A 25,676-nucleotide genomic window follows, 5' to 3' on the forward strand; every position below is an offset into this window, starting at 1 on the left:
CATCCTAGATATAGGAATGACTTCCGATTAACTGAATAGGCAGCCAGAACGTTTTTTTCATTTCTTTCTAAAGGAATCACCAAAGAGAAATTAACGTGTGTGTGTGTGTGTTTTTTTTAAGCTTCTTAGTTTAAGACAACGTGAAAGAGACATTTTAGACTAAGACCAGAGGGTGAAAGAATCAAGGTGAACGTGAAATTACAAAGAGAAAGTGGTAGTTCAAGCCTTTCAGATATTGAGGGTGGCAAACAAGCACCACAAGAATAAGAAGTCGACGTACACCTCTCCCTTCGTGAATTCATCATGAACGCCGCTCTCCAATTGCTCTTCACCCTCTCTCTCCTTCTCTTCTGCAGCAAGGAGGTCCATGGTCACCATACCCACCCCCTATCCTTCCCACATACTTCAAGCTCGCATGGCGACCTTGATTGCAGGAAAGCTTTTGCAGGCAAGGGCAAGGCCTCCTATGGAGGATCGGCTCACGCCGGCTTGGTCCATCCTCACGGTCCCTGCTCGCCCATTAAAGAGCTCTCACACTTGTCCAACGACATGCCCAAACTCGCTCTAGAATTACTCAAGAAGGACCAAGAAAGACTAGAAAAGCATCTATTTAAGAAGCGACTCCCACGAGACCACTTCATTGAAAGGTCCTTAGCAGCTAGCACATCCACTCGGGCACGTGAAGAAACCACATCTGCTCTTAGGTTTGGGGCGGGCAATTACATAATGAAGGTAGGTGTGGGATCACCAAGGAGTGACTTTCTACTAATGATGGACACAGGGAGTGACTTGTCATGGACACAATGTTTTCCATGTGATAGCCAAACCACATGCTATCCACAAGCAAGCCCCATCTTCGATCCGAATACCTCGTCCTCATACACACCTATATCATGCACCACCTTACTTTGTACGATGTGCTCATCAACGGGAAATTGTCAATATAGCTTGTTCTATGGAGATGGGTCTAGCACCTTCGGGGAGTTAGCAAAGGACACATTCACTATAGGAAATGCCACCATCCAACAATACATATTTGGGTGCGGGCATTTAAGCCAAGGCACCTTTCTTGGTGTGGATGGTCTTTTGGGGTTGGCATGGGGTTCTCTTGGCATGCCTGCCCAAACCGTCTCTTTTTTTGGTGGTGTCTTCGCATATTGCTTACCTAGCATTCTCTCATCAACGAACACGATAGGCTTTATTGAATTCGGTGCGGAAGCAATCTCTGAAGACAACAATGCACGCTATTCATTCACACCCATGATACATAATGTGTATATGCCGAGTTTTTACTTTGTGTGGCTTAAGGCCATAAGCGTGAGGGGGGTACCTCTTTCCCTTGATTCAACCCCAGTCTTCCCTCCTAGTTCCTTTGATTTTTTTGGTACTTTTGTTGACTCGGGTACAGTCATCACTCGGCTACCTTACACTGATTATGTTACCTTTCGCAATGCCTTCATAGCCGAAAGTGTTAACATTACCATCCTTCCCACCGATCGTGATTTCTTCTTTGACACTTGCTTTAGATTCAATGATGATTCACTTATCCCAACCGTGGAATTCCACTTTGATGGCTTTGACCTTCCCTTAGATGTGGAAAACATTGTTTATCCATGGGACCTATCTACTAATACTGTGTGCCTCGCCTTTGCACCGACACCTTCTACCGGTGGCCCACGACTTCTTGTCATTGGAAACTATCAAACTCCAAGCCGTCTAATGTCTTTTGATACCCTTGGCTCACGCATGGGCATCGTAACCTCATCCAAGATGTGCTAGAGGGATACAATTATACAAGCTAAAGGGAGCCACCTACGCTTAGTCCATACTTACTTACTAATATTAGATTTTACTGTTAAGCTTGTAATTTATCACTCATAATGAGTAAATTACAATAGCTGGCTGGAAAGGTCTCTATCTTGTTGATGCCAATGGGCACATTTCTACTTGCACACTATGCGGTAAAGGATCAACCACCATTATATTAAAAAGACAATTAATTTTTGCTCCTATAAACTAATTAAACAAACAAGATCTATGCTGAGATTTTAGAGATAATCTTCATTCCAATTTGGATGTATTGTTTTCAGCAAAATAAATGTGCAGAGACACATCAAGCTCGTGTCCAACCTGGAGGTCTTTAAGATTACAATGGTCAACTACCAGGCTTCATGAGACTCATCCAACTACACAACATTAGGTCAATTGTAGCCCGTCAAAGCAGCATTAACGGCTCGATACCATTTGTTTGAGGCCTTCCTTTTACCAATGGAGACAATTAGGTCCTTTCTTTCTAGGACGATATATTTGAAGCTAGAAGTTACAAGATCATTCTCAAACACCCTAGATGTTCCTGACCCTCCAAATTTCCTTAAATTAACAAAACCTAATGATTTTTGTGCATACCAGAAGAGCTTGTCTTTTTATCACTATTCCTCCAAGAAACAAGTAGTTCTTAAAGAAACAACTTAGAAGCTCTTAAATCTTTGCAAAATCAAAAAATCGTTGCCGTGAAGGTGGAAGCTCGAGCATTCCTTTCAGTTGTTTGATGTTACAACTATGTAATTGGGGGCGAGGCTACATGATACCATGAAGGAGGTTTGGGTTTTGATTGTGATTTGTGCTTGTATGAGCATTGAGGTTTCATGGCTGAAACTCTAGTGTGTTTAAATGGTCTTTTTGAGTGAAATTGAATGTGATTTGGTAATCCTCTTATCAAAATCTCCACTACGAAAGCAAGAAAATTCCAAGCACGACAGGAAAGAGGGTTTGTGACTTTGCTGTCACAAACCCTTTTAGATTTTTAATCACCCTTAAAAAAAGGGTTGTGGATTTTGCATTAAATCTTTTTCTTAAATGTTTGTGACTCTCGTCACGAACTCTCACAGTGAAAGGGTCCTTCACCTTCCTAGCTAGACCACACACATTCCAACATCGCGAGGAGGCGATGCTTTGTCGCTAATTTTGTTTGATGATGTGGCAAAAAATTGGTGCCATGGATGGTCTCTAGCAGTTGATGATGTGGTAGCATCGCCCGTCAAGGGACACACAAGCCCGATAGGACGCCCATTTTTTGAGAGGAAGGAGATGCCCCACACTAGTGATATCACTAGCGCTAGGGGAGTCATCACACATAAGAGGAGGCAAGAGAGAGAGAGGCCGAGGCAGTCAAGTAGATCAAAACCAAGTTAGAAAAGTGGAGATTTCATGTGTGAAGAAGAGAGAGAGAAAGAGAGTGGAAGTTTCCATGGTGTCCACCATGCAAGGCAATACCCAAATTGAGTTGCAAATGTGTGTAGTCCATGGAAAATTATAAAAAAGGATTCATAGAGAGATGCACGAGTAGAGGAAGGAACTTTTTATTTTTTTGGATGCTCACCTCCTATAAGAGGAGTTTTTTCTATTTGCAAGGAACTTTTTTGGCCGAATTAAGGGCTTTTTGCAAGGGCGGCTAGTGGAGCAGTGTATGTTATTGAGGATTGTGTCGGTGTGGAGTCCATTGTAAATGATTGCGTTGATGCTAGTAAAGCGGTCATTGTTGTCTTTCTGTGTCGATTCTCCCTTTCCCCTTCTCTTCTTTGCTTGTGTACGTGTGTTTCCGGGCGTGTATGCCCCCCACGGTCTGTTGTCCAAAGTGAGATAGAGAGGCTATGTCTGTGTGGAAGGCCATGAATTGAGCAGAGTGGGGTGATGGAACTGGTGTGTTGTGATGCAAGTGTGTGTGTGTGTGTGTGTATGGTCATGGACAAGCGGTGATTTACTATCTAAAAGTTTTGAGTTTTAAAGGTGAACTCTAGTGGATCGGGGTGCTGCGTATAGCATGGTCTATAGTGACACATTGTGTTATGTTATGGGTGTGTTCCCCTTTCCCCCTCTCTAGTGGTTGGTGCCACAATGGAGATAGGAAAAGGTGGATGACCTTGTTTGATGTGGCAATGGGAGGTGCACGGGAGGAGAGAGGAGCTTTCGTGCAGCTGCAAAGGAGATGGCAGTAGAGAAATGTTGGAGTAGAGGGTGAGTGTGATGGTTGCAACCAAGGAGGGCTTGGAAAAGGGGTTCTAGAGAGTGATAGCAAATGTTCAAAAGGAGGAGGGAATAGATCAATCCATTGTTCTTAATGAAGACCAAATGGACGAGTCTATGCTAACCAATGGAAGTATCCAGATAGAGACGATGCAGATTATTTCCCTTAGGGATGAAGTGGCCCTACCTATGGATGACAACCAAGATGATGCAGTGTGGGAAGAATATCTCTCTACCTTTGCAGAGCATGATGCTACGGTAGAAGAGGTGATTGAAGTAGAAGCAACATAAGCTCATATGAAAGTGGATCTAATTGACCTTGACGAGCAGCTGCTTGTAGCAGAAGGGCTTGATGATGCAAGAATTGAGTGCGGTGCCAAGGAGGAGGAGGTTGTGTTGTCGAAGATGATGGAGATTCTGATGCAGCAGTCATGTCCAATAATAGATTAAGGAGAGTCGCAGATGGTGGCTTTGCTTCCATTGAAGGTATGTGAGCTATGGTTGATGAGTATGGTGGTAGATATTGATGTGTGGTGGATGGTTCAACAGGTGCAAGAGTCTATGGATGAGACCTCCACTTTACATCATTGGATGGGAGGGAGGGTCAGACATGTGTTCAGATATGTTGTAAGGTACATTTTTCTTAGATGATGGTATGCTTGGTGCTTCTTGGTATGTAGTGGAAAGTTTGTGAGTTAATGCAAGGAGTGTTGAAGATAGGATATGATATGTGATGGGGTGGAAGAGTATGGTATTGCAATTACAGGTGGATGGAAGGAGCCCATGACAGGCTTTTGATCCATGCAAAATCTTTGTGATACGGGGGGCGGGTCATCCCACTTGAGGTTTTCCAGATAGGAATAAAACTATGTACATATGGTTTTGGTTTTTTGATAGTTTTTTTGAGGTTTTGCAATTGGTAGAAGAATAAAGCTCTTTTTTGGTTGAACATAAATGTTCAATTAAGGGGGTGGGCAATGATGGTTCATCCAAAGCCGGTCGAACGTAGGAAATGGCACAAGAAAATACGTGTAGGCCAGCAGTTGCATGGCAAAGAGAAGGGGTAGCTACAAAGATCTTGGGCAAATAGGCAGTAGGGGATGCGTATGACTAATGTGGTTTATAGCGAAGAAGGGCTCCAGAAAGGTCCAATTTGGGTGGCAGATGAAAGAGGTTCAAAATGTAGTCTTTTTTCTTGGAAATACAGAGCTTGAGTTGCTAAAGAAGTAGGTCCAGAAGTCTTATTAAACAGAGCTATAGAGCCCAAGATATTTGAGTTTGAAGGTGTAGTGCATTAGATCTGAGACGGACAAGTCAGGTGGTTCCAAGGATCCCAAGTCAATTTTAGTGGATAGATGCGTAGTGCTTGATTTATCGAGCTTGCTAGTCTTTTCAGATCTGCAATCACAATCACAGATGGAAAGATATGGTCAATTGAAAGTTTCTTGGGGGTCGGGTTTGTGCCCACTTGACCGCATGAGGAGTCGTGTCGTCTGAATATTTGTTTGACCTTCAAAGGGTTCTAAATGGTAGTTCACCTTATGTGGAGTGAACATGACTTCACATCTTGTTAATTAGACTCCCAAGCAGCAAGATGCAGCATGTCAAAGTTGAGGGATAATGCCAGGTTGGTGACTCTCGGTTCGAGGCCTCAGCAAGTTTGACATGTGGTAAAGATTAAAGGATTTGAAATCAACAGTGAACTCTACCGGCCTGTGCTTTACGGCTCAAGCACAGATTTGTCAATTGTCAGATAGCAAAGCTTTGAAAGTGTGGAGAAAATGGAGGTTTTAAAAGTGTTTTAATGGTGGTCTTATCACCCCAAGTGCCAAGCCTCTACAAGCTCACCACGTGGCACATATATAAACCCACATGCAAGACTTGGACCCGAAATGTTGTGGCATAAAATGAACATCATGAGCCCTTGGTGGTGTATAAAGTGGAGAGAAGAAGCTCTCACTCTCATGGCTATGGAGCCCAGAGGTTGGGCGTTGCACATTGCACGAGCGGGCGACTCTTTGGTGGTAATTTTGATTGGCAGTGGTGGTGGCCAGTGACCGATAGGCATTGGTGACAAGATTGGTGGTGCGGCTGGCCACTAGTGGCTGATGACATGGTAGCGTCGCCCATCTAGGGACAATTAACATAGGCCTGATAGGGCACCCATTTTTTGAGAGCAAGCATATGACCCCGACTAGCGATATCGCTAGTGCTACGGGAGTCATCACACATAAGAGGAGGCAAGAGAGAGAGGCTGAGGCAGTCGGGCAGTTCAAAACAAGGTCGCACAAGGGGAGGTTTCATGTGTGAAGAAGAGAGAGAGTATGAGAGAGAGAAAGAGAGTGGATGTTGCTGAGGTGTTCACCATGCAAGGCAATGCCCAAATTGAGGTGGCAAATGTGTATAGTCCATGAAAAATGCTAAAAACGGACTCATAGAGAGTTGCACAAGCAAGGGAAGGCATTTTTTATTTTTTTGTCTGCTCACCTTTTATAAGAGAAGTTTTTTCTAGTTGTAATGGGCTTTTTTGGCCGATTGAAGGGCTTTTTGCCAGGGCGGCCAATGGAGACAATGTATGTTGTCGAGGATTGTGCTGGCGTGGAGTCCATTGTAAATGGTTGCATTGATCCTTCTAAAGCCGTCATAGTTGTCTTCTTGCATCAATTCACACTTCCCTTATCTGCTTGTGAGCGTGTGTTTACGGGCGTGTGTGTCCCCCCCGAGATCTATTGTGAAAGATGAGATAGAGAGAGGCTATGTGCGTGTGGAAGGTTGTGAATTGAGAAGAGCGGGGTGATCGACCTAGTTTGGTTTGTTGCAAGCGTGTGTGGGTATGGTCATGTGAAAGCGGTGGTTAGCTTGTGAGAAGTTTTTAAGGTGAATTGTAGTGGATAGGGATGTTGTGTATACCCTGGGATATACTGAGGCATTGTGTTATGTTCTAGGATTGTTTCGCTTTCCCCCTCTCCATCTTCTGGTTCCCCCAGTGAGGACCTATCTGATGCTTCTCTTGGAAGTTTGAAGTGGTTTTTGAAAGCCAACAAATCGGTTGGCGGATGGTTGAACTATTTGGTGGTCGAGGTTGAAGCTTGCAAAAATGGTGGAGCCAAGTATTGGCCCCATATTTATGGGTGTTGAAGGTCTTGAAGATTGGTTAGCAGATTTTTGTTGAGATGTCGAGCTCTACACCTTGAGTTGGCATCCACTACGGGTCTTGGCCGCTTACGGCATTTACTCACTGGCGCGTTAGGTGACCGACACGGAGGATCTCTGCCAATGATTCTACAGCTGGACTACACTTATAGTGCCAGCCTAGTACGCTTCTAGCGAGTTCACACTTAGTGACCGCATGTACATATGTGCTACTTTTCAGCTTTAGCACTTAGTCATTTTGTACTCTCTTTTCTGTGAAGAAGAAGAAGAAGCTTGCCATCTCTGTGTGCTTTGTGCTTGTCTTGTGTAGCTCTCTTGCATCCTCATTCTTTACATGGTATCAGAGCCTGGTGCAGGCAAGAGAGGCTAAGAGAGCAAGAGCATCACAATCCCTTCGTTCGCAATCCACGACCAGGTTTCGTTCGCACAAGTTTCTGAACAGGTCTCCAAAGTGCAGTATACAGAGATTTACTGTACAAGTACAGTGGTTGTATGTACGCTTGATTGTGGACACTCGTTGAGTGTAGAAAGCGTTACAGGAACCATGATAGCAGGTTCAACAGATTTGCAGGTTTTTGCAGATTGCAGCTATTTTGTCTTAGTGCTTCAAGATGTCTGACGGTTTCAGTCAGATTGTTACTGAGAAGCTTGAGAAAAATAACTACCCTGCATGGAAATTCAGAATAACAAATTTCCTAAAAGGAAAAGGTTATTGGGACTATGTAGAAGGAGACAATGAAAAGGAACCAGAGATTCCCGAGGCAAATGCTACAGCAGAACAAAGGAAAGCTTTGAGGGACTGGCAACAAGGCCAGAGCAAAGTGATGTTTTGGCTTTCTATGAGCATCACAGATGGCATGATGGGCTATCTACAGGATGCTGAAACCCCCGCCATTGCATGGAAAAACTTAGGCAGAGTGTTCGAGGTGAACACCAAGGCCAGGAAGCTTCAACTAAAGTCGGAGCTAAATCAGGTTAAGAGGAACAACCTCTCCATCAATGATTATGCTTTGAATATCAAGAGTATCATTGAGGCTCTTGGATCTATTAAAGTCTCAGTGGAAGACAATGACATTGTCCGTGCATGCTTGGATGGTCTAGGAGATGAGTATGTACATTTTAGGTCTTCCATGAATACAAGAGACGACATCCCCGTGTTCCAAGATTTGATTTCTATGCTTATTCTTGAGGAGAAGAACCTTGACACATCTTCTTCTCATGGCAGAAATAATTCTGAACAGGCCTTCTATTCTAACTCCAACAGAGGTAGAGGTAGAGGTCGTGGTCGAGGCCCAAGGGGTTGCAGGGGCCAATTTCTGGAAGGTCAATCAAATCAAAACAATACAGGTGGCAGGGGAAACCAGTCTCAAGGCAGGGGGAGTCAAAGAGGTCGTGGTGCAAGATCAAGCAGGCAGCAACATACTCCAGATAGCAGAGAATGTTGGACTTGTGGTGAAAGAGGTCACATGTCACGAGACTGTCCAAAGGGAAAAGCAAGTAGAAAGAGAGAACAGGGCAACTATGCATCTACTAGCAGAGATGCAGATGACAGCAAAAACGAGCGCATGTTTGTTATGCAACATGTAATGAATACAATGACTGCAAAGAATTCCACCCAAGATGATGTTTGGTATGTGGATTCAAGTGCCTCTAATCACATGACGTCTCGTGGAGAGTGGTTTAGAGATATGCGCAAACCAGATGTGTCAGGCTATGTGCAGACAGGAGATGACACAGCTCACCCCATTGCTCATGTAGGGGACATACCTCTAAATACGAAGAGTGGGAAATCAAAGTACTTAGCAGATGTACTTCATGTCCCAAACATTACAAAGAATCTTGTTTCTGTTGGACAAATGGTTGAGCAGGGTTTGCAGGTTCGCTTCAATCCAAATGGCTGTTATGTAGAAGATTTCCAGAATGGCTGTAAGCTGATCACAGAGGGAAAATGTGTGGGCAGAATGTTTACGCTGAATGTAGACATGCCTGAGGTAAAAGCTGCATTATTTGCACAGGACACAGGTGTTGTGGCTGATGTTGACATTTGGCACAAACGAATTGGCCATGTCAATGAGCAGAGATTGTGCAGCATGCAATCAAAACAGATTGTAAAAGGTTTGCCCAAATTCAAGGTGGATGGTATGCATAAAGTGTGTGCAGCATGCCTGTTTGGAAAACAGTCAAAGGGCTCATTTCCACATGAGCGCAATGTATGTAAAAAGCCACTTGAGGTGGTGCACACAGATGTTTGGGGTCCAACCGATACTGCAAGTATACATGGTTGCAGGTATTATGTCTCTTTCATTGATGACCATACAAGGAAAGTATGGGTCTACTTCATGCGTAACAAAAGTGAAGTGTTTGGTCACTTTCAAGACTTCAAAGTCATGATTGAGAAGGAGACAGATATGCAAATCAAGACATTGAGGTCAGATGGAGGGGGAGAGTACTTCTCCAATGATTTTTCAGATTTTCTTTGAATGCATGGTATACGCAGGCAGTTTACATGCAGATATACTCCACAACAGAATGGGGTCGCAGAAAGGAAAAACAGGCACATTGCAGAGGTTGCACGTGCATTGATGAATGAGAAGAACATGCCTCATCATTTCTGGGCTGAAGCCGTAAATACAGCTGTGTACATTATGAACAGGACACCTACTGCTGCGGTGCATGATGTAACACCTGAGGAAAAGTTTATAGGTACAAAGCCTGATTTGGCACACTTGAAAGTGTTTGGCTGCATAGCTTACGTGCATGTACCAGATGAGTTGCGTAGGAAATTGGATCCTAAAGCAGAGAAATGTATTCTTGTGGGATATTCCCTTGAACAAAAGGGGTCCAGGTGCTACAATCCTACTACAAGAGAATTACGAGTGAGCAGAGATGTAGTCTTTGATGAGATGAGCAGCTGGTACAGTAATGCACATGGCACTATTGGGGCTGATGTAAAAGATGATGTGGTTGTACAAAATGTGAGGCCACAGTCACAGGTTTTGAGTGGACCACAAGAGTCCTCTTCTCGTGGCTCTGTTGAGAAACCATGGAATGGTAGACTACGTACGCAGGTTACTCCACCAACAGGTACAGGGAATGTATCACGAAAAGGAAAGGAAAAGGTTGATGAACCTCCCTTTATGGTTGATGCATCATCAGGTTTTTCACATGTAGACATGGATTCAGATGGTTCTGAACAAAATCTTGATGAGGAATTTGGAATTCCGGCTATCAGGACACCTGGTGTAAGGAAAGTACAAGAAGATTCTAGAGGGCAAAGGAGTGACCCAGGACCGCGCAGATCTAATAGAGTCAGAAATCCATTTCAAAAATTGACTTATGATGGGTATCTAGCGCATCACCAAGCCTACATGGCTAAGGTGATACAGGATGTGGAGCCCACATGTTTTGAGGATGCAGTTGGAAATGTGCATTGGGATGATGCAATGAATGAAGAGATGGCTGCATTGGAAGCAAATGACACATGGGAGTTGGTGCCATTGCCAAGTGGCAAGAAAGCTATTGGCTATAAATGGGTGTATAAAACCAAGAATAAGGCTGATGGTAACATTGAGCGTCACAAGGCAAGGCTGGTCGCAAAGGGCTATGCACAGACGTATGGCATAGACTATGAGGAGACCTTTGCTCCAGTGGCAAAGATGACGACAGTGAGAGCTGCCATAGCAGTGGCTGCATCTAGAGGATGGATTATGCATCAAATGGATGTAAAGAATGCCTTCTTGAATGGTGAGTTGCAAGAGGAAGTGTATATGGATCAGCCACCTGGTTATGTCGATCCAGGTTACCCAGATTATGTATGCAGACTTCTCAAAGCTTTGTATGGTTTGAAGCAGGGCTCTAGAGCATGGTATGACAGGATTGCCAAGTATCTTGTCAGTATTGGTTTTAGGAGAGCTCATGCTGATCATTCACTCTATGTACGTGAGAGTGATGTGGGGATTGTGGTCATTACCATATATGTAGATGACCTTATTATTGTTGGTGACAATGCTATGGAGATTGACCATGTGAAGGGTCTTCTCAAACAGGAGTTTGAAATGAAAGATTTAGGCGAGTTGCGCTACTTTCTTGGCATTGAGGTGATCAGGACTCCAGAGGGTGTATGGCTATCACAGAGACAATATGCTTTGGACATGTTGTCAAAGTATGGTATGGCTGATTGTAAGCCAATTTCTATTCCCTTGGATGTGAATGCAAAGTTGAGTGCAGAGAAGGGTGATGTTGTTGAGGATGTCAACATGTACAGGAAGATTGTGGGTAGTCTAATCTACTTGACTATCACGAGGCCAGACTTGAGCTACACGGTAGGCTTGGAGAGTCAGTTCATGCAACTTCCAAGGAAGCCACATTTGGATGGAGTACGACGCACACTTAGGTATGTGCAAGGTACTCTTGACTACGCATTGTTCTATGCAACAGATGCACCATTAGCATTGTATGGGTATACAGATGCAGATTGGGCAGGTAGCATTGTTGATAGGAGATCTACGAGTGGCTTCATGTTCTCTTTTGGGAGTGCTGCTGTTACTTGGAGCAGCAAAAAGCAGCCTACGGTTGCTTTATCGAGCACAGAGGCCGAGTACAGAGGTGCAGCAGTTGCGGCGTGTGAGGTAGCTTGGCTACGCACATTACTTGAGGACTTGGGAGTGCAGGTGGACCAGCAGATTTTCATCCATTGTGACAACCTCAGCAGCATGCAGTTGGCTAGGAACCCAGTGTTCCATGCCAGGACCAAACACATAGAGGTCCATTACCACTACGTTCGAGAGCGAGTGTTGGCGGGCGACATCGACTTGGTCTACGTCAGCACAGAGGAGCAGATAGCGGACATCTTTACCAAGGCCCTCGGAGCTGAGAAGCTTCGATGTTTCCGGACTATGCTTGGACTCTACGACATGCAGAGCTCGAGGGGGAGTGTTGATATGTCGAGCTCTACACCTTGAGCTGGCATCCACTACGGGTCTTGGCCGCTTACGGCATTTACTCACTGGCGCGTTAGGTGACCGACACGGAGGATCTCTGCCAATGATTCTACAGCTGGACTACACTTATAGTGCCAGCCTAGTACGCTTCTAGCGAGTTCACACTTAGTGACCGCATGTACATATGTGCTACTTTTCAGCTTTAGCACTTAGTCATTTTGTACTCTCTTTTCTGTGAAGAAGAAGAAGAAGCTTTCCATCTCTGTGTGCTTTGTGCTTGTCTTGTGTAGCTCTCTTGCATCCTCATTCTTTACAATTTTCAGTTATGGTTGCCATCGATTCACATGTTGATGGATGCAAAAAACTTGCAGACAGTACCGATGTTGATGCGCGGATAGGCCAAGATTTGGTTTGATGGTTTAAAGAGCGGTGGTCAAGAATCATGGCATGAGCTGAAAAGTCAGTTTCTAGCACGGTTTCGAGAAGCGATTACTCCGGAATAAGCCAGTGAAAATCTGAAGGCGGTACGCGAGGATGCAAGTAAAGATTTTTCCATTTTCCTTGAGCACTTTGAAGCGTGTTGGAAGCAGTTAGAGATTTCTATCGGGGTAAAAGGGTATCATTATTTGAAGTTGTTGAAGCTGCTAGAGTGCTTGCATCTGAGGATCAGAGAAAAGTTTGAGTATAGTGTAGATGGATATGAAGACATGGTCTATCTGGTCAAGATGAAGAGCCAAAGGAGAAGCAAAAGCTGGAGTTGGGCTTGTTGAAGCTTGTAGATTATGGGCCTACTACAATGATAGCGGAGTGTTCCTTGGTTCATCCAAAGGCAATACCGATTTTTTAAAGTGCAATGCCTATGGAGGTAAGGCCTATGGTTGGTTATGCTCCTTAAATGTTTCTAGTTTATGATTTGTATGTGCCGATGGTGGACAAGCTTGTCAATGAGGAGGAGCCCCATGTTGAAGTGAACCAGGGTGCAAAAGCGGTGATGGAGCAAAAGATGTCGTGCGCACACTCACACACCCAAAAAACTCTACACAACACAAGGAATTTACTTGAATTCCTCACCTCACTCACTACCACTCAAAAGCTCCCTAAAAACTCTACCCACAAGCTCAATTCAAACTCCAAACGCCTCGACCTACAAGCCCTTGCATGCCCGCATACACTACAAGGTGAGTCGAGGTGATCAACACTTGAAATCACGCTTGATGGTGACCAAAATATACAAGAAAAAACATCAAAAAAACAAAAACTCCAGCCACAAAAGGCCACTCTCAAACCATTGCAAAAGATTCACCAAACTCCACTCTGTTGGACTCTTTGGAGTAGCGCCGCACCTTCTTCCCTCAATTCCTTGCACACACACATCCATGGAAACCTCAAAAATACCATAGACTCTCCCAAGTGCAAAATTGAAGAGAGAAATCTCTCATTCACTCCTCCACACACTCGAAAACAGGACGCGAACGCAACGGGACCGCACTAGACCACCTGTAGGAACCCTGCTTCCTCCCACACACAGAGGGGTGAAAGTGTTGATATTTCTCTTCAAAAGACCTCCCTCAGCCTGGACCATCATGGCACCATGAGTGATGTGGCAATTTGAAGCCATATCACACCTTTTTTGACCATTTTTTGACCTTTTTTAGCCCAGTTTTGGCCAGTTTTGACCCCTGGAGGGCATTTTTTGCAGGAAAAATCCCAAACCGACTCCAAAATTCACCAAAATTTTCACGCTTGATCTTGGATACCCAAATCACATTTCCACATCCCCACATTCCATTTTTGACCACTTCTAGGGCGATGCACGTATCACCGTAGATCAGGCGCTGCAAATAGACAGCTACCGCATGTGTCAAATTTCTCGAGCGGGATGAGATTACCCACACTTGTCACTTGCATTATTTACATTCTAGAAAGCTCAAGCACATTATCTAGAGCCAAAATAAGCCACCTAGAACCATATCCAAGGCCCCGATACTCTATACGGGCATCTACATGTGTTCGACTGCCGACACGCAAGCAAGCATATTTACAATGTGCACATGTTGCACCTTTTTTCGAACTGGAAACCATTTTGCAAAGCTCCCAATGCATGTATATACATCTTTTTGTACTTATGACCATGCATATAAACTCTACTTTGTACACGCCAAAAGCGGTCTATGATCATTGCCCACCTTCTAGGTAGAGCATTTATGCTCAACCAAGAGACTATTTACATTTGGAACCACATCCCTTGCAAAATATTTCTTCAGTCTATAACCATTTATTCTGTAGCGCAAAAGTTCACCGGAAAATTTTTCCAACTCATAGGTGCCATTAGAAAATACATGATTCACTCTGTATGGACCCAACCATTTTTCCCTCAATTTCTTCTGAAAAGTAAAATCCAAGCGAGAATCATACTTCATCACCAAATCTCCTTCTTTGATCTCTTTCTCTAGCTGCCTCTTATTCATTTTCTCCATCCTTGTCTCTGCTTGTTGAAGATAATAATCATTGGCTTTCTCTCTATTCATTCGTAGCAACTCTAGAGAAAGAATTCTTTCTTGCAGCTTGTCATTATGCTCACCTTGCATTCTGCACAAAAACTTCAAGGCATCCAACTGCACTTGTCTGGGCATAAGAGCTTCTTTTCCATAAACAAGTTCATATGGTGTAAACTGTGTTGACACTCTATACGCAGTTCTATAAGCCCACAAACACTTTTCCAAGTCCAAGTCCCACTCTTTAGGATGCTCTCTAGCATACTTTGATAGCATCTTCACAATTTGACCATTGCAGTTCTCAACCAACCCATTGCATTGTGGGTAGTAAGGAGAAGAATGCCTATGATGAATTTTCAATTTCTCCATGAGAGCAGCAACAAGTTTTCCCCTAAATCCTGGTCCATGATTAGAAATAATAACCATAGGAGCTCCAAACCTGCAACACACCTGTTCATATAAAAAAGAGGCCACTCTTCCTGCTGTTACATCTTTTACTGCTCTTGCCTCCACCCATTTTGTCAAATAGTCCACAACCACAAGGATATACCTTTTGCCATTGTTGGTCCTCGGCATTGGACCTATAGCATCCACTCCCCATTTTGCAAATGCATCAAAAGACATTATAGCTTTTTGAGGCTCAACCAAAAGCTTCCAACTTGCAAACACTTGGCATTCATGGCATGACTTGCACCAAAAATAGGCATCTCTCATCATAGAGGGCCAACAGTGACCTGCTCTTAAAACACGAAAGACAACTTGATCCTTTCTTTGATGGCCTATTTCTTCATGGCAGTTCTCCAAAATCAAGCCTATCTCTTCTTTGTACGGCACTTTTCTCAAAATGCTATCCTTGCCATAAAGCATGAGATCCTCACCTACCAATGTGTAGTTTCTTGCTTTTGCAACTATTCTCTTACGCCGAACCTTTGACATGCCCTCTGGACATTGCCCTTTACCAAGAAATACTCCTACATCTTGCAATGATTCCCTTCTTGTATACAAGGCTTCCTTGACCTTTAAAGGAGCTACCAAGGCATCCAACTTGTCCCTAGCCAACTCATCAGCTTCTTTATTCTGCTCACGAGGAACAAGCTTAAACTGTATCTTTTCAAACTCATGCAAAAGCTTCTTGATGCCATAGAACCACTTCTTCAAATTGTCTTTCTTAACATTCCACAAACTAAGCAACCGATTCATGACTAGCAATGCATCCCCCTTTGCAATGACCCTCTTCAATCCAAACTCAACACACTGCTTCAACCCGAGGAAAAGCGTGAGGTATTCAGCCTCATTGTTACTTTCAGCTTCATCAAGATCGTAAGCTCTAGAAAAGATCAAATCGCATTTTGGGTTCTTAATGACTACCCCACCACTTGCCTTTTGAAGAACTTTCCTGTATGCACCATCAAACATCATTGTATACGCATCTGTAATATCTACTTCCTCTTCATGATCATCCTTGTCAACCCTTGGGTAAGATGGAAGCTCCGCCCCCTTATGTACCACTATGTTTGCCAAGTGAGCTTTAACAGAATGATCCACTTTAAACTCAAACTCATCCTCTTGAAGCTCCAAAGTCCACTTTAAGATGCGCTTGCTAGGATTTAAATGTTGTACTACATCCGGCAAAAGATTCGATGTGGTGAGCACATAGAACTTTTGGGGCAACAAATAGGTTTTAAACCTTCGACAAGCAAGAACAAAGGCGAATACCCACTGTTCCATTTCTGTATAGGAGAACTCGCTTACATTCTTCATATTGCTATCAAAATAAACTGGCTTGAAGTTCCTTCCTTGATTTTGTAAGAGAACCGACCCCACACTAATAGATACATAGAAAATTGACTGCAAGTCAGGAGGACTCGCTGTTGGTAAAGCACACAATACCTCCTTGATGGAATCAAAAGCCTGTTGCATGTCTTCATTCCATTCAAACCCTTGAACTCCTTGACTCAATTTCTGGAGAGGATACACATACTGACATAGCATCCAGAAAAAACATGACAAGTACCTGAGCTTATGCACAAATGATGCCAAATCCTTTGTGTTGCTGGGCGGATCCATAAGCAATAAAGCCTTAACTTTCTCTGGGTCAGCTTCTATTCCATTTTGGGAAACCACTTGTCCTAGCAAATGGACTCTGGATGAGCAAACTTACACTTCTTTGGGTTGAGTTTCCCACCCTCTTGTTGAAGCCTTTCAAAACTCAACCTCAACTTCTCCAAATGTGTGACCCTTGAGCTATAACAACCAGTGTCATCCATAAAAACACGAATGAACTTACCAAAGTAGGGACCAAACACTCTATTCATCCATCCTTGGAAGGTAGCATATGCATTAACCAGCCCAAAAGGCATTCTTTTGTTGGAAAAACAACTCCAAGGAGTAATGAAGGTCGTCTTCAATCGATCTTCAATCGCTATCAAGATCTGAAAGTAGCCAGAAAATCCATCCATGATTGAGTAATGTTCATGACCTACAACCTGATTGAGGATTTCATCTAAAAAGGGTAGTGGATAATGATTCCTTTTTGTGGCAGCATTCAAAGGTTTGAAATCAACACATATCCTAAATCTTCCGTTCTTCTTGGGCAGAATAACAATTGAAGAGACCCATTCGGACTCCTCCACTCAAAAGATGAAATCTGCTTCCAAAAGCTTCGTCACCTCTTCATGAAGTGCCTTCTCATGAATGACTCCCAATCTCCTAAGCTTTTGAACCTTTTGCTTGGCACCTTCTTTTAGATTGATTCTATGCTCGAGTCCTTTAGCTCCTTGAAACTCTGTATATTCAGTGGCGAATAGCTTTGGAAACTCTGTAAACATGTCTTCATACTCGTTTTTTTCTGTTTCTGTCAAGTCCTCTCCTAGCATGCTCCTTACATTCACTTTGACAGGCTCTACAATTGCTTTTGGACTATCCTTCTCCTCCTTGACCTTCACATCATGCATCGATGCTTCCTTTTCAACACTTATCCCAAAAATATTAGGACATAATTGCATCAAGCCTTCCTCTATAATTTCTTCTGATGATGTAGACGAAGCATCACTATCGTATGATGTGGTTTCCGTCGAATCCGTATCTTGCATCTCCACTAGGGGCTGTGTACGGCTCTCGTGTGTCTTCATGTTGTAGACAATGGTCCTTCCTTTCTCTTTGTCTGGGATGGTGATCAAGCATTCTCACCCGCTTGCATCACGTAGCAATCAACCAAGCACTCAATCCTCAAGACTTTTATCTTCACATCTTCAGCTGTTCCAAGACACCTTGCCTTTTTGTGGTTGGCCATCCTCATGCGGATCGAAGCATTCACTGACATCTTAACGCCTGCTTCCTTCATGATAGCCTCGGTCATGACACACACCTAGGCACCACCATCCACATATGCTTGCACTTCCGTCTTCTTTCCCAGCATAGCTTCAACTATTGGCACCATATCCACTAGGTGACCAACCCTCAAAGATAACACCATGCTTTGACGCTTTTCCTTCTTGGAAGGGAGCCGCGTACTCACACACTTGGTCCACTGCCTCCTCAATTTAGCATTCAAATCCACCAACTGACCAAAAGATATACTTGCCTTTTAATTTTGTATGTGGTCGACAATATCATAGTCTTCAACACCTTGGCCAAGGAGGTAGTCCTTTGGACCAATTTTCCTTCTTCGCCGCCTCTTGCTACTTTCTGGTTTGTCTTCTACCTTAGCCTTTCCTTTCCTTACATCCACATCTTGATGCTCAAGGGTAATGATGTTGATAGCCGTACCTTCTCCATTTCTAGGCAACAATTGTGGTGGTTTTTGTGGCGGCGGTGCTTCTAGTGCCCGCTCTTGATGATTTTCTTCTATTCTTCCTCGACCACGTCCATATAGGGGTATATTCCTCCTCTCTCTCTTGGTCGTTCAGGACAATCAGGGGCGTAGTGACCCTCTTCATCACAATTGTAGCATCTACCTTGTAGCCTTCGTCCCCTGCCTCTCCTAGCTGGCCACTCTTCTCTTTGGTTCCTATTCATTATGTTAATTCTTAATTCTTGCAACTGACCAGCAAGATCATGCAAAACCCGGGCCGTAACAGGATCTGGACCTTGAACCACTTGCTTCACTCTATCATCCATTTTCACAGGGACCATTGGTTGCACCACAACTGGCTCAGTATGTGTCAGGCCTTGCTCCCACCTTCTCTTGATCTTCTTGCTCTTGGCCTCGGCAATTTCCACAGCTCTTTCAAATGTATCAGGCTCCTCTTGATCGACCTTCTCCCTTACACTTGGATGGAGACAATCCATAAATTGACGCACTTTAAAGAAATCCCTGGGAGGTACTTGGGATGCCGCCTCTAATTGAACCCAAAGTCCTTTGAAGTGTTGCAAGAACTCTTTAAAGTTAGCATGAACATCTTGCTACAAACCTCTCAATTTTGCCGTCGCTTCTGTTGCGGTTAGTTTCTTCCCAAATCTGTCAAAAATTGTCAGCTTCACCTGCTCCCATATTTGCTTTTTGTATTCCTCTAAACCTTCAAACCACTTGCGAGCTTCTCCTTTGAGCACAAGAGGAAATACATGAAGATTTGCTTCATCATTCACAATGTGCATACCAAGCATATGCCATTCGAAGTCCGCAATCTAGTCCTTCACATCCTCCTTCCCTGTAAACACTGGCAGACTATACGCCATCCCTTTGAAGTCCCTTTTCCCTTGCCTGAGTGATTTCACAAAATTTTAAGTCTTGCACCTCAACCAAACCAACAATTTTCTTCAATGAAGCTCAAACTTCACAGCAAAACCGCTTCACCTGGGTGCACGACCGGCAAATTTCCGCTCCCCAGCGGGATCGCCAAAGGATGATGGAGCAAAAGATGTCGTGCGCACACTCACACACCCAGACGACTCTACACAACACAAGGAATTTACTTGAATTCCTCACCTCACTCACTACCACTCAAAATCTCCCTAAAAAGTCTACCCGTAAGCTCAATTCAAACTCCAAACGCCTCGACCTACAAGCCCTTGCCTGCCCGCAGACACTACAAGGTGAGTCGAGGTGATCAACACTTGAAATCACGCTTGATGGTGACCAAAATATACAAGAAAAACCATCAAAAAACCAAAATATCCAGCCACAAAAGGCCACTCTCAAACCATTGCAAAAGCTTCACCAAACTCTACTCTGTTGGACTCTTTGGAGTATCGCCAACCCTAATGGCACCGATACAGGGTCACATAGTCTTACAGAAAACTGCACCTTCTTCCCTCAATTCCTTGGACACACACATCCATGGGAACCTCAAAACTCCCATAGACACTCCCAAGTGCAAAATTAAAGAGATAAAGCTCTCATTCACTCCTCCACACACTCGAAAACAAGACGCGAACGCAACGGGACTGCACTAGACCACCTGTAGGAACCCTGCTTCCTCCCACACAGAGAGGGGTGAAAGTGTTGATATTGCTCTTCAAAAGTCCTCCCTCAGCCTGGACTATCATGGCACCATGAGTGATGTGGAAATTTGAAGCCATTTCACACCTTTTTTACCATTGTTTAACCTTTTTTGGCCCAGTTTTGACCAGTTTTGACCCCACTAGACAACCTGTAGGAACCCTGCTTCCTCCCACACACAGAGGGGTGAAAGTGTTGATATTTCTCTTCAAAAGACCTCCCTCAGCCTGGACCATCATGGCACCGTGAGTGATGTGGCAATTTGAAGCCATTTCACACCTTTTTTGACCATTTTTTGACTTATTTTGGCCCAGTTTTGAGCCCTGGTGGGCATTTTTCGCAGGAAAAATCCCAAACCGACTCCAAAATTCACCAAAATTTTCACGCTTGATCTTGGATACCCAAATCACATTTCCACATCCCCACATTCCATTTTTGACCACTTCTAGGGCGATGCACGTATCACCGTAGATCAGGCGCTGCAAATAGACAGTTACCGCATGTGTCAAATTTCTCGAGTGGGATGAGAGTACCCACACTTTTCACTTGCATTATTTACATTCTAGAAAGCTCAAGCACATTATCTAGAGCCAAAATAAGCCACCTAGAACCATATCCAAGGCCCCGATACTCTATACGGGCATGTACATGTGTCTGACTGCCGACACACAAGCACGCATATTTACAATGTGCACACGTTGCACCTTTTTTCGAACTTGAAAACACTTTTCAAAGCTCCCAAATTCATGTATTTACATCTTTTTGTACATATGACCATGCATATAAACGCTACTTTGTACACGCCAAAAGCGGTCTATCATCAGCGGTAGCAAATGTTGATGTTCTAGGGCCGATTGATAAGGTAAAGCCCATTATTGTGGAAAGCATGTATGAAAAGGTAGTGGAATGCAATAATGTTTCAGATACCAAGGGTTCAAAAGGGCATGAAGAAAATGTGAAAAACCATGGAGATGGTCAAGCATTTATCGACCAACAAGCGCATGAAGATGCTGATATGGAGTTGATATATGATGTTGTTGAAGATGAAGGTACAAGCTCCACTTATTGGGAAAAAAATAAAGAACATCGAGAGGATGAGTCCACATTCTGTGACAAGGAAACAGAGTCTAATGAACCTCAGTTGGGAAAGGTAAAGCTGCATTATTTGTTTGATGATATGGTGATAGCCAATGTTCAGGAAGAGGAGGGAACAGAGAAATCCATTGTGCTTAATGGAGACCCAATGGAGGAGTCCATGCCCACCAATGGAGGTATCCAGATAGAGATGATGCAAATTCTTTCCCCAAGGTACGAAGTGGCCCTTGGATGACGACCAAGATAATGCACTGTGGGGAGAATTTCTCTCTACCTTGGTAGAGCATGATGCACCGATATAACTAGTGATTGACGTACAAGAAACTAAAGCTAATAGGAAAGTGGACCTGATTGACCTTGAAGAGCAGTTGGTTGCAGCAGAAGGACTTGATGATGCAAGAATTGAGTGCGGTGCTAAGGGGTAGGAGGTTGTGTTGTCAAAGATGATGGAGATTTGGATGTAGCAGTCATGTCCAATGATAGATCAAGGAGAGTCCCGGACAGTGGATTTGCTTCCATTGAAGGTATGTGAGCTATGGTTGATGAGTATGGTGATAGATATTGTTGTGCAGTGGATGGTTTAGTAGGTGCATGGTCTATGCATGAGGCCTTCTCTTTACATCATTGGATGGGAGGGAGGGTAAGAAATGTGTTCAAATGTGTTTTCAGTTACATGTTTCTTGGATGATGGTATGCTTGGTGCTGCTTGGTATGTAGTGGGAAGTTTAAGAGTGAATGCAAGGAGTGCTGAAGGGAGGTCATGGACGGTCTATGAAGATGATAAGATATATGATGGGGTGCTACATTATGGTATGAAATTACAGGTGGGTTGAAGGAACCCATGGCACGTTTTTCATCCATGCGGAAGCTATGTGATGAAGGGAGTGGGCTAACCCACTTGAAGTTTTCCAGACAGGAATAAAACTATGTACAAATGGTTTTAGTTTTTTGACAGTGTTTGTCAGGTTTGGAAATCGACAAAAAAATAAAGCTCTTTTTTGGTTGAACGTAAATGTTCAACTAAGGGGGTGGGCAGTGATGGTGAATCCAAAGTTGGTCGACCATAGAAAATGGCACAAGCAAGTACGTGCATGCTAGTAGATGCATGGCAAAGAGCAGGGGCAGCTACAAAGCTCCTAGGTAGACATGTAGCAGGGGATGTGTATGGCTAATGCGGTTTATAAACCAAGAAGGGCTCCAAAAAGGTCCAATTTTGGTGGGAGATGAAAGACGTTTAGGGTGCAATCTTTTTGCCTAGAAATGTAGAGCTTGAGGTTCTAAAGGAGCAAGTCCAAACGGCTCATCAAACAGAGCTACAAAGCTGTAGATATTTGAGTTTGAAGGTACAGTGCATTGTAGATTTGTTGAGACGGACATGGCAGGTGGTTCCAGGAAGTCCGAACCAGTTTCAGTGGATAGATGTGTAGTGCTTGATTTATGGAGCCTTCATGTCTTTTCATATTGACAATCAGAGTCACGGATTGCAAGATATTGACAATTGAAAGTTTGTCAGGGGTCGAGTTTGTGCCCACTCTCGACCGCATGAGGACTCGTGCCTTCAAAGATTTTTCTTGGCCTTGACAAGGTTATAAATGGTAGTGCACCTCATGTGGAGTGACATGACTTCAGAGTTTGTTAATCAGACTCCTGACGAGCAGCAAGATGCGGCATGTCAAAGTTGAGGGCTAATGCCAGTTTGGTGGATGCAGACACTTTTCCCCATTTTTCGGCTTTCTATTTTTGGCCTCCGCAAGGTCTATATGTGGTAAATATTGAAGAATTGAAATCAAGAGTCAGCTCTGCCTGGAGGGCTTTACGGCTTGAGCACAGGATTCTCAAGTGTCAAATAGTAGAGCTTTGAAAGTGTGGGAAAAAGTGTGGTTTTTAGAAGTGTTTTAATGGTGGTATTATCACCCCAAGGGCCAAGCCGCTATGATCTCGCCACGTGGTTCATATATTGATCCACATGAAAAACTTGGACAAAAAATGATGTGGTATAAGACCAGCATCGTGAGCCCTTGGTGGTGTATAGCGTGGAGAGAAGGATCTCTCACTCTCATGGCTATGGAGCTCGAAGGTTGGGTGTTGCACATTGCGCGAGTGGGCGGTGCTTTGGCAGTAATTTTGGTTGGCAACGGCAGTGTCCAATGGCTCGAGAGAGTTGGCGATGGACTTGGTGGTGCAGATGGCCACTAGCGGCTGATAACATGGCAGCATCGCCCGTCTATTGGTGGTTCACACAGGCCCGATGGGGTGCCCATTTTTTGAGAGCAAGGAGATGCCCCCAATAGCGATATCACTAGTGCTAGGGGAGTCATCACACATAAGAGGAGGCAAGAGAGAGAGACCGAGGTAGTCGGGAAATTCAAAACCAAGTCCGACAAGGGGAGGTTTCATGTGTGAAGAAGAGAGAGTATGAGAGAGAGAAAGAGAGTGGAAGTTGCCGAGGTGTTCACCATGCAAGGCAATACCCAAATTGAGGTGCCAAAAATGTGTAGTCCATGGAAAGTGCTAAAAAAGGACTCATACAGAGTTGCACGAGCAAGGGAAGGCATTTTTTCTTTTTTGGATGCTCACCTTCTGTAAGAGGAGTTTTTTTCTAATTGTAAGAGGCGTTTTTGGCCGATTGAAGGGCTTTTTTCCATGGCGGCCAGTGGATCCAATGTATGTTGTTGAGGATTGTGACGGTGCATAGTCAATTAATAGAGGCATTGAGTTCTTGTTGTGATTGTCTCGGTTGTTTCTGTGTTTATCTCGATATCTGCATTGTCTTCGAGGATTTTGGTTTGGGAAATCATAGTAGATCACTCGTCAATCCTTCCGTTTGATGCTTTGACTCGAGCTACTAAACAGCTCATCGTCCGCATTATCCTCTAGCATCTTCTCAATAGAGTCTTAGAAATCTTCTTCCTCCGTTTGTTCAAGATCTCTTACATAGATTTCATCCACTATGCGTCGGCACTTGGCAACCCCGTCCTTGTCAGGGACTTCCCCCTCTGACTTAGGAGTTAGGCTATCACCAGAGGACAGATGTCTCTCTCCCCTGCTCGGCTCCGCCAATCCACCATCTCTCTCTTATCTTTGCTCTTGTGTCATGTAAAGCACATCATCAAGCATTTTGTACTTTCTAGCTTTTCTTATAAAAGCATACTTTTTGGATGATGGTAGACCTTGAGGTAAAACACTTGTCAATAGAAAATCCATATCCTTTGATAAAACTTTCCTTCCATGATATAAAGGGGCATTTTTGTCAACACAAACACACAATTGATTGGGCAACGTCATGAGCTTCCTCATTTTGAGACCTTTCAGTATGCTGCAAACTCCATGCTTCAAACTTTTTGAGTAACATTTTCACCTTGAAGCATAAATTTTAGTTTAGGATTCGTATTCTTCCATACCCGCAATACTTGCTTTACAACCAACAAGGCATCTCCTTTAATTTGTAGACTTCTAATTACCAACTCTAAACAGATGTGCAAGCCACCTTCAAGAGCCCTGTACTCTGCTTCATTGTTACTTTTTGTATCCAATTTGAGCCCTTGTTTCCTTACAAGTTTTCCTTGTGCATCATAAATGAAAATTCCTCTCGAAGCAACATCATCACTTCTTTGATAAGAGCCATCAAAATATAAGAGTGAAGCCCCTTTGCACCACCTCTTCCTTAACCAAAACAAGAGTCTCTTTATAAGTGAGTAGATTTGCCAGCGTAGCCCGAGTACTCTCCCACTAAAAAAGTGAAATGAAACTCCTAAAGTTCAATAACCCACTTCATCACTGTTTTTGATATATTCAAATTATTAAACAGTTGAGCCTAGCAATAAATAACTGGTGAGAAAAGTGAATGATATTTGCAACAGGTAATGTCTGAATTGTCTGCAAGCATAAACCATATTGGTAATCACCAATTCAATTTTTGAGTAATCTCTTTCATGAGGAGTCTTCACCTACTGGCATAATACACATGTTTCTTATATTGAGATTCCTTCCCTCTTTGCAACAACATAGCCCCAATGGCATCATCTCTGGGTTAACATAAAACTCCTTCTCCTATTAAGAAGCTTGCATAGTGTGTAGTGTGCTCAAAACTTCTTTGAATCCGTCAAAAACATCTTCATAATCATGTGTCCACTCTAATAAATCATTCATAACCGCTTGCTGCAATGGATATAATAATTGTGATACCAAAGGTATGAATCGAGACTGATATTTAACCTTCTGTATGAAAGTGGCCAATTGTCTTGTATCCTTTGGAGATGATAGCAATAAGAAAGCTTTCACTTTCTCTGGATCTGCTTCAATCCCATTTTTTGAAATCACATGTCCAAGAATCTTCACTCTTGGCTGCGCCAAATGACATTTCTTAGGGTTCAACCAACCCTTGCATTCATCATACCTTGCAAAAGTCATTTCAAGCTTTTGAACATGCTCTTTCCTTGAGTTGTATACACAAAAATCATCTATACACCCTTTGGCAAATTAGCATTGGCTGGTCCATTCCTCTTCCTCTACCATGACCACGACCACCTT

General features: G+C 43.6%; 1 protein-coding gene across 1 annotated transcript; it reads left to right on the forward strand.

The window, feature by feature from the left end:
• The first annotated feature begins 266 nt into the window (after window positions 1-266).
• On the forward strand, window positions 267-1,909 carry LOC147442376 (aspartyl protease AED1-like). The gene has a single exon (XM_086528567.1). It carries the CDS (start codon window positions 304-306, stop codon window positions 1,777-1,779), a length of 1,476 nt encoding a protein of 491 aa, XP_086384693.1. The 5' UTR covers window positions 267-303; the 3' UTR covers window positions 1,780-1,909.
• Window positions 1,910-25,676: the final 23,767 nt, after the last annotated feature.

The sequence above is a fragment of the Adiantum capillus-veneris genome, chromosome 14 (genome assembly GCF_014529385.1).
Source record: "Adiantum capillus-veneris isolate H3 chromosome 14, ASM1452938v2, whole genome shotgun sequence".
Classification (NCBI taxonomy): domain Eukaryota; kingdom Viridiplantae; phylum Streptophyta; class Polypodiopsida; order Polypodiales; family Pteridaceae; genus Adiantum; species Adiantum capillus-veneris.